Raw genomic sequence first — 12,126 nt, 5'->3', positions numbered from 1 at the left:
TTCTGGAAGAAAACCTGATGGAGTCTGCAAAAGACCTGAGACTGGGACGGAGATTTGTCTTCCAACAAGACAATGATCCAAAACATAAAGCAAAATCTACAATGGAATGGTTCAAAAATAAACATATCCAGGTGTTAGAATGGCCAAGTCAAAGTCCAGACCTGAATCCAATCGAGAATCTGTGGAAAGAACTGAAAACTGCTGCTCACAAATGCTCTCCATCCAACCTCACTGAGCTCGAGCTGTTTTGCAAGGAGGAATGGGAAAAAATTTCAGTCTCTCGATGTGCAAAACTGATAGAGACATACCCCAAGCGACTTACAGCTGTAATCGCAGCAAAAGGTGGCGCTACAAAGTATTAACTTAAGGGGCTGAATAATTTTGCACGCCCAATTTTTCAGTTTTTGATTTGTTAAAAAAGTTTGAAATATCCAATAAATGTCGTTCTACTTCATGATTGTGTCCCACTTGTTGTTGATTCTTCAGAAAAAAATACAGTTTTATATCTTTATGTTTGAAGCCTGAAATGTGGCAAAAGGTCGCAAAGTTCAAGGGGGGCGAATACTTTCGCAAGGCACTGTACTACAACTGACCTAACCAAAACATCGACTACAACTGACCTAACCAAAACACCGACTACAACTGACCTGACCTAACAGCTACTACAACTGACCTAACAGCTACTACAACAGACCTAACAGCTACTACAACTGACCTAACAGCTACTACAACTGACCTAACAGCTACTACAACTGACCTAACAGCTACTACAACAGACCTAACAGCTACTACAACAGACCTAACAGCTACTACAACTGACCTAACAGCTACTACAACTGACCTAACAGCTACTACAACTGACCTAACAGCTACTACAACTGACCTAACAGCTACTACAACTGACCTAACAGCTACTACAACTGACCTAACTAAAACAGCTACTACAACTGACCTAACTAACTAAAACACCTACTACAACTGACCTAACAGCTACTACTACTGACCTAACTAAAACACCTACTACAACTGACCTAACTAAAACACCTACTACAACTGACCTAACCTAAACACATGAGGTAGTTTGGATGTGCAGAATACACTTCCTTTAAACTATGTAGAAGGTCGTAGCTCAACGTTCTAACACGTAGAAGGTGAGGTCGTAGCTCAGCGTTCTTACACGTAGAAGGTCGTAGCTCAGCGTTCTAACACGTAGAAGGTGAGGTCGTAGCTCAGCGTTCTTACACGTAGAAGGTCGTAGCTCAGCGTTCTAACACGTAGAAGGTCGTAGCTCAACGTTCTAACACGTAGAAGTGGAGGTCGTAGCTCAGCGTTCTTACACGTAGAAGGTCGTAGCTCAGCGTTCTAACACGTAGAAGGTGAGGTCGTAGCTCAGCGTTCTTACACGTAGAAGGTCGTAGCTCAGCGTTCTAACACATAGAAGGTCGTAGCTCAACGTTCTAACATGTAGAAGGTCGTAGCTCGGCGTTCTAACACGTAGAAGGTCGTAGCTCGGCGTTCTAACACGTAGAAGGTCGTAGCTCAGAGTTCTAACACGTAGAAGGTCGTAGCTCAGAGTTCTAACACGTAGAAGGTCGTAGCTCAGCGTTCTAACACGTAGAAGGTCGTAGCTCAACGTTCTAACACGTAGAAGGTCGTAGCTCAGAGTTCTAACACGTAGAAGGTCGTAGCTCAGCGTTCTAACACGTAGAAGGTCGTAGCTCAGCGTTCTAACACGTAGAAGGTGAGGTCGTAGCTCGGCGTTCTAACACGTAGAAGGTCGTAGCTCAGAGTTCTAACACGTAGAAGGTCGTGGCTCAGCGTTCTAACACGTAGAAGGTCGTGGCTCGGCGTTCTAACATGTAGAAGGTCGTAGCTCGGCATTCTAACATGTAGAAGGTCGTAGCTCGGCATTCTAACATGTAGAAGGTCGTAGCTCAGAGTTCTAACACGTAGAAGGTCGTAGCTCAGCGTTCTAACACGTAGAAGGTCGTAGCTCAGCGTTCTAACACGTAGAAGGTGAGGTCGTAGCTCGGCGTTCTAACACGTAGAAGGTCGTAGCTCAGAGTTCTAACACGTAGAAGGTCGTGGCTCAGCGTTCTAACACGTAGAAGGTCGTAGCTCGGCGTTCTAACATGTAGAAGGTCGTAGCTCGGCATTCTAACATGTAGAAGGTCGTAGCTCGGCATTCTAACATGTAGAAGGTCGTAGCTCGGCATTCTAACATGTAGAAGGTCGTAGCTCGGCATTCTAACACGTAGAAGGTCGTAGCTCGGCGTTCTAACACGTAGAAGGTCGTAGCTCGGCGTTCTAACACGTAGAAGGTTGTAGCTCAGCGTTCTTACATGTAGAAGGTGAGGTCGTAGCTCAGCGTTCTTACACGTAGAAGGTCGTAGCTCGGCGTTCTAACACGTAGAAGGTCGTAGCTCGGCGTTCTTACATGTAGAAGGTCGTAGCTCAGCGTTCTTACATGTAGAAGGTGAGGTCGTAGCTCAGCGTTCTTACATGTAGAAGGTGAGGTCGTAGCTCAGCGTTCTTACATGTAGAAGGTGAGGTCGTAGCTCAGCGTTCTTACATGTAGAAGTTGAGGTCGTAGCTCAGAGTTCTAACACGTAGAAGGTCGTAGCTCAGCGTTCTAACATGTAGAAGGTCGTAGCTCAGCGTTCTTACATGTAGAAGTTGAGGTCGTAGCTCAGCGTTCTAACATGTAGAAGGTCGTAGCTCAGCGTTCTAACATGTAGAAGGTCGTAGCTCAGCGTTCTTACATGTAGAAGTTGAGGTCGTAGCTCAGCGTTCTAACATGTAGAAGGTCGTAGCTCAGCGTTCTTACATGTAGAAGGTCGTAGCTCAGCGTTCTAACACGTAGAAGGTCGTAGCTCAGCGTTCTAACACGTAGAAGGTCGTAGCTCAGCGTTCTAACACGTAGAAGGTCGTAGCTCAGCGTTCTAACACGTAGAAGGTCGTAGCTCAGCGTTCTAACATGTAGAAGGTCGTAGCTCAGAGTTCTAACATGTAGAAGTTGAGGTCGTAGCTCAGCGTTCTAACATGTAGAAGGTCGTAGCTCAGCGTTCTTACATGTAGAAGTTGAGGTCGTAGCTCAGCGTTCTAACATGTAGAAGGTCGTAGCTCAGCGTTCTTACATGTAGAAATTGAGGTCGTAGCTCTCAGCGTTCTAACATGTAGAAGGTCGTAGCTCAGCGTTCTTACATGTAGAAGGTCGTAGCTCAGAGTTCTAACATGTAGAAGTTGAGGTCGTAGCTCAGCGTTCTAACATGTAGAAGGTCGTAGCTCAGCGTTCTTACATGTAGAAGGTCGTAGCTCAGAGTTCTAACATGTAGAAGTTGAGGTCGTAGCTCAGCGTTCTAACATGTAGAAGGTCGTAGCTCAGCGTTCTTACATGTAGAAGGTCGTAGCTCAGAGTTCTAACATGTAGAAGTTGAGGTCGTAGCTCAGCGTTCTAACATGTAGAAGGTCGTAGCTCAGCGTTCTTACATGTAGAAGGTCGTAGCTCAGAGTTCTAACATGTAGAAGTTGAGGTCGTAGCTCAGCGTTCTAACATGTAGAAGGTCGTAGCTCAGCGTTCTTACATGTAGAAGTTGAGGTCGTAGCTCAGCGTTCTAACATGTAGAAGGTCGTAGCTCAGCGTTCTAACATGTAGAAGGTCGTAGCTCAGCGTTCTTACATGTAGAAGTTGAGGTCGTAGCTCAGCGTTCTAACATGTAGAAGGTCGTAGCTCAGCGTTCTTACATGTAGAAGGTCGTAGCTCAGCGTTCTTACATGTAGAAGGTGAGGTTGTCCAGCTTGTTGTTCATGTTGATGGGGTAGAGTTCCCCCAGGTGAACCAGCTTCTCCAGGGCCTCGTAGATGAAGATGATGCAGATGAGCGCTGCGAAGGCTTCCTCCGTGAAGCGGGTGATGTAACAGACCAGGGAGCTGGCGTCCGTGGCAACCAGGACGAGGCACAGGAAGGCCGTCCACAGGCCGATGCTGGTCCTCAAGGACAGGTAGGACAGGTCGTAGTCACTGGACAAGGGGAGATAGGGACAGAGGGTTAGGGAGACAACACACACACAATCCTAAACGTATATGGACAACTTAAAGTACTGGCATTGGTCCTATACAACCCCGATATGTCACAAAATGAGAAATAATTTCAAAACTTACAGAAGTAGGAATCCTAAAACTGAATAAGCAACAACCCTCATCCTGAAAAGCAATACTAGATCAGGTCACCTGTTGAACCCTGACCAGGTACACAAGGTCTGGATTTCCAGACTGGGGGGGACGGGAGATACACTATTTACCTTATTGAAGACCTAGGTTTAGAAAAAGCAATATTTCGGGAATCCCTGTTTGCTTGCAACATCTCTGTGTGTGTGTGTGGGTGTATGTATGACAGAGAGTGAGTGTCTGTCTCTATAAGAGCTAAGGAGAGTTTGAGCCGTGTTACATTCTTCCTCTTCTCTCTGCGACCCTGTTGATCACACACACACAGAGGCAAGCGATAATGGCACCCTGCAGCCTTCCACTGCTGGCCCTGGCCTGCCTGTCTCTGTTGGTCACAGCTCAGCCCACCTGGGGGGACCAGGACATCCCCTCCATGTTCAGACAGATCATGGACACTGTGGCAGAGCTGAAGGCCAAGTCTGACCTAACAGCCAGCGTGCTCGGTAAGATGGACCTGGAAAACATTATGCTGTGACAATTTAGGTTGTGTGTGTGTGTGTGTGTAAGCCTGAATTGCCACTGTGTATGTGCAGTGGAAGAGAGAGTGGGGCTGTGTATAAAGATAGATGTTACTACAGTGAAAGTGCTGTGTATTCTCCATGTTTCTAGCTATGAAAGAGAGAATGGAATCCATGGAGAAAGAGCTGCAGGCACTGAAAGGTGAGAAAGCATCATCTGTTGTGTGGAGTGTGGTAACTGATAAGAATGTGGTGAGGTTTCACACACGCAGATGCGTAGACAATTACATGACAACCAATGGTGTGTGATCTGGAATATTGATGTGTGTTGATAAATGAATGAAATGTGCATTCCACAGACATTCCTAAGGTGGCGTTCGCAGCATCACTGGGAGGCAATGGACTCCAAAAGGCAGGAGACTTTAACAAAAAGCTGGTCTACAGAGAGGTCTTGACAAATGTTGGTGGTGCATACAACGTAGAGACAGGTAACACACACACACTTTAACCCTCTCCTCATTCTTCCCCTGTTAAAAACAACCCTGTCCTCTCAGGTGAATTCACGGCTCCGGTTCGTGGAGTCTACTACATCCGGTTCACGGCCAACGCTCCTACAGACGTCACCTTGAGCTCCATGCTGTATAAGAACGGCGGCAAAGTCATTCTGGCCGCTCACGAGAGTCCGTCCGGCGAGGGCAGCGACACAGCGTCTAACGGAGCCACTCTGCTGCTGGAGGAGGGAGACAGTCTGCAAATGATGCTGTGGGCCAACACCCAGGTCTGGGACAACGCCAACCACCACAGCACCTTCAGCGGCTTCCTCCTCTTCCCCATGCCACAGCAGCTGAAGCAATAGGTCTACATCCCTCTTCCCCATAACACACCAACCAGAGACAGAGGTGTACATACACAGTAGCATTGTTTTCAACTGTTGTCAAATCAGACTGAATTAAAAATAACATTGAGGTGAAAGTCTGCTTATTCCATCATTATAAATAACAATTTGTTCTTAACTGACTTGCCTAGTTAAATAAGGTTAAGCTTCTGAAGCTAAGCAGGGTTGTTCCTGGTCAGTCACTGGATGGGAGACCAGATGCTGCTGGAAGTGGTGTTGGAGGGCCAGTAGGAGGCACTCTTTCCTCTGGTCTAAAAAATATCCCAATGCCCCAGGGCAGTGATTGGACACTGCCCTGTGTAGGGTGCCGTCTTTCGGATGGGACGTTAAACGGGTGTTCTGACTCTCTGTGGTCATTAAATATCCCATGGCACTTATCGTAAGAGTAGGGGTGTTAACCCCAGTGTCCTGGCTAAATTCCCAAGCTGTCCCTCATACCATCATGACCGCCTAATCATCCCCAGCTTACAATTGGCTCCTTCATCCCCCTCCTCTCCCCTGTAAATATTCCCCAGGTCGTTGCTGTAAATGAGAACGTGTTCTCAGTCAACTTACCTGGTAAAATAACGTTAAAAAATATATTAAAAAAATAAATAAAATATTCTGCATATTAGACTGGGATTTTAGCTTATACCTCTTACCTCCAGTGGGAACATCAGTGATTGTCCAGTAGATTAAAGATAATTTATCTTAACCCCTGGCATGATCTTTTCTCATTGAGTACTTGGGGCTAATACCATAATACACCACAACTTGATTACAGACGATGGTCACTTCTGTTTCAGTTGAGTGTAGGAGTCAGTCTTCTCTTTACCAGCAGATGGCGCTATAGTAACACCATTTCCAGATCTGGTTTACAGTAGTCTGGCCACCAGCCCTGTCCCTTTACAATGTGAACAGGCTTTCAAGTTGTAGGCCACCTTTAAATCTGATGTTAGTGCTGGGCTGTATAGGTTCCCATCATATTGCTCATCAAATCCTTCCAGATGAAGGAAGGAAAGGAGACAAGAGAAGGTGTTCTTAGGAGGGAAAGGAGACAAGAAAAGGAAAGGTGACAAGAGAAGGTGTTTGAGGAAGGAAAGGAGACGAGAAAGAGTCAGGGTTCACATTCTGACACATGGAATTCCATGACGTCTCCATGACTTTTAAAAGTTCCATCAACCAACAACTGGCGGCGTCTATATGTATAAGAAAATCAGTCTCTGATCCCATATACAATCTCCTGTCGTCAGCGTAATGTGGTAACACTGGGAGGCTGCTCTCTGATCCCATATACAATCTCCTGTCGTCAGCGTAATGTGGTAACACTGGGAGGCTGCTCTCTGATCCCATATACAATCTCCTGTCGTCAGCGTAATGTGGTAACACTGGGAGGCTGCTCTCTGATCCCATATACAATCTCCTGTCGTCAGCGTAATGTGGTAACACTGGGAGGCTGCTCTCTGATCCCATATACAATCTCCTGTCGTCAGCGTAATGTGGTAACACTGGGAGGCTGCTCTCTGATCCCATATACAATCTCCTGTCGTCAGCGTAATGTGGTAACACTGGGAGGCTGCTCTCTGATCCCATATACAATCTCCTGTCGTCAGCGTAATGTGGTAACACTGGGAGGCTGCTCTCTGATCCCATATACAATCTCCTGTCGTCAGCGTAATGTGGTAACACTGGGAGGCTGCTGTCTGATCCCATATACAATCTCCTGTCGTCAGCATAATGTGGTAACACTGGGAGGCTGCTCTCTGATCCCATATACAATCTCCTGTCGTCAGCGTAATGTGGTAACACTGGGAGGCTGCTCTCTGATCCCATATACAATCTCCTGTCGTCAGCGTAATGTGGTAACACTGGGAGGCTGCTCTCTGATCCCATATACAATCTCCTGTCGTCAGCGTAATGTGGTAACACTGGGAGGCTGCTGTCTGATCCCATATACAATCTCCTGTCGTCAGCGTAATGTGGTAACACTGGGAGGCTGCTGTCTGATCCCATATACAATCTCCTGTCGTCAGCGTAATGTGGTAACACTGGGAGGCTGCTGTCTGATCCCATGTACAATCTCCTGTCGTCAGCGTAATGTGGTAACACTGGGAGGCTGCTCTCTGATCCCATATACAATCTCCTGTCGTCAGCGTAATGTGGTAACACTGGGAGGCTGCTCTCTGATCCCATATACAATCTCCTGTCGTCAGCGTAATGTGGTAACACTGGGAGGCTGCTCTCTGATCCCATATACAATCTCCTGTCGTCAGCGTAATGTGGTAACACTGGGAGGCTGCTCTCTGATCCCATGTACCATCTCCTGTCGTCAGCGTAATGTGGTAACACTGGGAGGCTGCTCTCTGATCCCATATACAATCTCCTGTCGTCAGCGTAATGTGGTAACACTGGGAGGCTGCTCTCTGATCCCATATACAATCTCCTGTCGTCAGCGTAATGTGGTAACACTGGGAGGCTGCTGTCTGATCCCATATACAATCTCCTGTCGTCAGCGTAATGTGGTAACACTGGGAGGCTGCTCTCTGATCCCATATACAATCTCCTGTCATCAGCGTAATGTGGTAACACTGGGAGGCTGCTGTCTGATCCCATATACAATCTCCTGTCGTCAGCGTAATGTGGTAACACTGGGAGGCTGCTCTCTGATCCCATATACAATCTCCTGTCGTCAGCGTAATGTGGTAACACTGGGAGGCTGCTGTCTGATCCCATATACAATCTCCTGTCGTCAGCGTAATGTGGTAACACTGGGAGGCTGCTCTCTGATCCCATATACAATCTCCTGTCGTCAGCGTAATGTGGTAACACTGGGAGGCTGCTCTCTGATCCCATATACAATCTCCTGTCGTCAGCGTAATGTGGTAACACTGGGAGGCTGCTCTCTGATCCCATATACAATCTCCTGTCGTCAGCGTAATGTGGTAACACTGGGAGGCTGCTCTCTGATCCCATATACAATCTCCTGTCGTCAGCGTAATGTGGTAACACTGGGAGGCTGCTCTCTGATCCCATATACAATCTCCTGTCGTCAGCGTAATGTGGTAACACTGGGAGGCTGCTCTCTGATCCCATATACAATCTCCTGTCGTCAGCGTAATGTGGTAACACTGGGAGGCTGCTCTCTGATCCCATATACAATCTCCTGTCGTCAGCGTAATGTGGTAACACTGGGAGGCTGCTCTCTGATCCCATATACAATCTCCTGTCGTCAGCGTAATGTGGTAACACTGGGAGGCTGCTCTCTGATCCCATATACAATCTCCTGTCGTCAGCGTAATGTGGTAACACTGGGAGGCTGCTCTCTGATCCCATATACAATCTCCTGTCGTCAGCGTAATGTGGTAACACTGGGAGGCTGCTCTCTGATCCCATATACAATCTCCTGTCGTCAGCGTAATGTGGTAACACTGGGAGGCTGCTCTCTGATCCCATATACAATCTCCTGTCGTCAGCGTAATGTGGTAACACTGGGAGGCTGCTCTCTGATCCCATATACAATCTCCTGTCGTCAGCGTAATGTGGTAACACTGGGAGGCTGCTCTCTGATCCCATATACAATCTCCTGTCGTCAGCGTAATGTGGTAACACTGGGAGGCTGCTCTCTGATCCCATATACAATCTCCTGTCGTCAGCGTAATGTGGTAACACTGGGAGGCTGCTCTCTGATCCCATATACAATCTCCTGTCGTCAGCGTAATGTGGTAACACTGGGAGGCTGCTCTCTGATCCCATATACAATCTCCTGTCGTCAGCGTAATGTGGTAACACTGGGAGGCTGCTGTCTGATCCCATATACAATCTCCTGTCGTCAGCATAATGTGGTAACACTGGGAGGCTGCTCTCTGATCCCATATACAATCTCCTGTCGTCAGCGTAATGTGGTAACACTGGGAGGCTGCTCTCTGATCCCATATACAATCTCCTGTCGTCAGCGTAATGTGGTAACACTGGGAGGCTGCTCTCTGATCCCATATACAATCTCCTGTCGTCAGCGTAATGTGGTAACACTGGGAGGCTGCTGTCTGATCCCATATACAATCTCCTGTCGTCAGCGTAATGTGGTAACACTGGGAGGCTGCTGTCTGATCCCATATACAATCTCCTGTCGTCAGCGTAATGTGGTAACACTGGGAGGCTGCTGTCTGATCCCATGTACAATCTCCTGTCGTCAGCGTAATGTGGTAACACTGGGAGGCTGCTCTCTGATCCCATATACAATCTCCTGTCGTCAGCGTAATGTGGTAACACTGGGAGGCTGCTCTCTGATCCCATATACAATCTCCTGTCGTCAGCGTAATGTGGTAACACTGGGAGGCTGCTCTCTGATCCCATATACAATCTCCTGTCGTCAGCGTAATGTGGTAACACTGGGAGGCTGCTCTCTGATCCCATGTACCATCTCCTGTCGTCAGCGTAATGTGGTAACACTGGGAGGCTGCTCTCTGATCCCATATACAATCTCCTGTCGTCAGCGTAATGTGGTAACACTGGGAGGCTGCTCTCTGATCCCATATACAATCTCCTGTCGTCAGCGTAATGTGGTAACACTGGGAGGCTGCTGTCTGATCCCATATACAATCTCCTGTCGTCAGCGTAATGTGGTAACACTGGGAGGCTGCTCTCTGATCCCATATACAATCTCCTGTCATCAGCGTAATGTGGTAACACTGGGAGGCTGCTGTCTGATCCCATATACAATCTCCTGTCGTCAGCGTAATGTGGTAACACTGGGAGGCTGCTCTCTGATCCCATATACAATCTCCTGTCGTCAGCGTAATGTGGTAACACTGGGAGGCTGCTGTCTGATCCCATATACAATCTCCTGTCGTCAGCGTAATGTGGTAACACTGGGAGGCTGCTCTCTGATCCCATATACAATCTCCTGTCGTCAGCGTAATGTGGTAACACTGGGAGGCTGCTCTCTGATCCCATATACAATCTCCTGTCGTCAGCGTAATGTGGTAACACTGGGAGGCTGCTCTCTGATCCCATATACAATCTCCTGTCGTCAGCGTAATGTGGTAACACTGGGAGGCTGCTCTCTGATCCCATATACAATCTCCTGTCGTCAGCGTAATGTGGTAACACTGGGAGGCTGCTCTCTGATCCCATATACAATCTCCTGTCGTCAGCGTAATGTGGTAACACTGGGAGGCTGCTCTCTGATCCCATATACAATCTCCTGTCGTCAGCGTAATGTGGTAACACTGGGAGGCTGCTCTCTGATCCCATATACAATCTCCTGTCGTCAGCGTAATGTGGTAACACTGGGAGGCTGCTCTCTGATCCCATATACAATCTCCTGTCGTCAGCGTAATGTGGTAACACTGGGAGGCTGCTCTCTGATCCCATATACAATCTCCTGTCGTCAGCGTAATGTGGTAACACTGGGAGGCTGCTCTCTGATCCCATATACAATCTCCTGTCGTCAGCGTAATGTGGTAACACTGGGAGGCTGCTCTCTGATCCCATATACAATCTCCTGTCGTCAGCGTAATGTGGTAACACTGGGAGGCTGCTCTCTGATCCCATGTACAATCTCCTGTCGTCAGCGTAATGTGGTAACACTGGGAGGCTGCTCTCTGATCCCATGTACCATCTCCTGTAGTTAAGCAAGGCACTTAACTTAGCAAAAAAAGACACGTCCCCTTTTCAGGACCCTGTCTTTCAAAGAATTCAAAAAAATCCAAATAACTTCACAGATCTTCATTGTAAAGGGTTTAAACACTGTTTCGCATGCTTGATCAATGAACCATAAACAATTAACGAACATGCACCTGTGGAACGGTCGTTAAGACATTAACAGCTTACAGACAATAGGAAATTAAGGTCACAGTTATGAAAACTTAGGACACGAAAGAGGCCTTTCTACTGACTATGAAAATCACCAAAAGAAAGATCTGTGTGAATGTGCCTTAGGCATGCTACAAGGAGGCATGAGGATGTGGCCAGGGAAATAAATTGCAATGTCCGTACTGTGAGACGCCTACGACCGCGCTACAGGGAGACAGGACAGACAGCTGATCGTCCTCGCAGTGGCAGACCACGTGTAACAACACCTGCAGAGGATCGGTATTTCCGAACATCACACCTGCGGGACAGGTGCAGGATGGCAACAACAACTGCCCGAGTTACACCAGGAACGCACAATCCCGCCATCAGTGCTCAGACTGTCCGCAATAGGCTGAGAGAGGCTGGACTGAGGGCTTGTAGGCCTGTTGTTAGGCACGTCCTCACCAGACCTCACCGGCAACAATGTCACCTATGGGTACAAACCCACCGTCGCTGGACCAGACAGGACTGTCAAAAAGTGCTCTTCATATGACGAGTCACGGTTTTGTCTCACCAGGGGTGATGGTCGAATTCACGTTTATCATCAAAGGAATAGCGTGACACCGAGGACTTGGTGATTTGGAGGTGGAAGGGCCGTCATGGTCTGGGGCGGTGTGTAACAGCATCATCAGACTGAGCCTGTTGTCATTGCAGGCAATCTGCGTTACACAGAGGACTTGGTGATTTGGAGGTGGAAGGGCCGTCATGGTCTGGGGC

General features: G+C 47.8%; 2 protein-coding genes across 6 annotated transcripts in view; one reads left to right on the top strand and one right to left on the bottom strand.

Moving 5' to 3' along the window:
- Positions 1-12,126, bottom strand: part of LOC110534121 (sodium bicarbonate cotransporter 3) — an 80,996-nt gene that overhangs the window by 20,408 nt on the left and 48,462 nt on the right. For all 5 annotated transcript variants that reach the window (XM_090222472.1, XM_090222476.1, XM_090222469.1 and 2 more), the window contains one exon: positions 3,775-4,020. In XM_090222472.1, coding sequence (XP_090078598.1) covers positions 3,775-4,020 — 246 coding nt within the window. The remainder of the gene's footprint in view (positions 1-3,774; positions 4,021-12,126) is intronic.
- Positions 4,262-5,654, top strand: LOC110513641 (complement C1q-like protein 4). The gene is made up of 4 exons (XM_090222481.1): positions 4,262-4,667; positions 4,834-4,884; positions 5,042-5,170; positions 5,237-5,654. Exons 1-4 carry the CDS (start codon positions 4,505-4,507, stop codon positions 5,536-5,538), a joined length of 645 nt encoding a protein of 214 aa, XP_090078607.1. The 5' UTR covers positions 4,262-4,504; the 3' UTR covers positions 5,539-5,654.

The sequence above is a fragment of the Oncorhynchus mykiss genome, chromosome 3 (genome assembly GCF_057628025.1).
Source record: "Oncorhynchus mykiss isolate SJ-2025 chromosome 3, ASM5762802v1, whole genome shotgun sequence".
Lineage (NCBI taxonomy): Eukaryota > Metazoa > Chordata > Actinopteri > Salmoniformes > Salmonidae > Oncorhynchus > Oncorhynchus mykiss.
This window is presented reverse-complemented; position numbering and strand designations above follow the sequence as displayed.

What these genes read in the sequence shown, in the direction of transcription:
- LOC110513641 (XM_090222481.1), top strand. Translation starts at nt 4,505, where the DNA reads ATGGCACCCTGCAGCCTTCCACTGCTGGCCCTGGCCTGCCTGTCTCTG. An exon ending in AGAGCTGCAGGCACTGAAAG is followed by an intron (nt 4,885 to 5,041) that starts GTGAGAAAGCAT and finishes TGCATTCCACAG; the next exon opens with ACATTCCTAAGGTGGCGTTC. An exon ending in TGCATACAACGTAGAGACAG is followed by an intron (nt 5,171 to 5,236) that starts GTAACACACACA and finishes CTGTCCTCTCAG; the next exon opens with GTGAATTCACGGCTCCGGTT.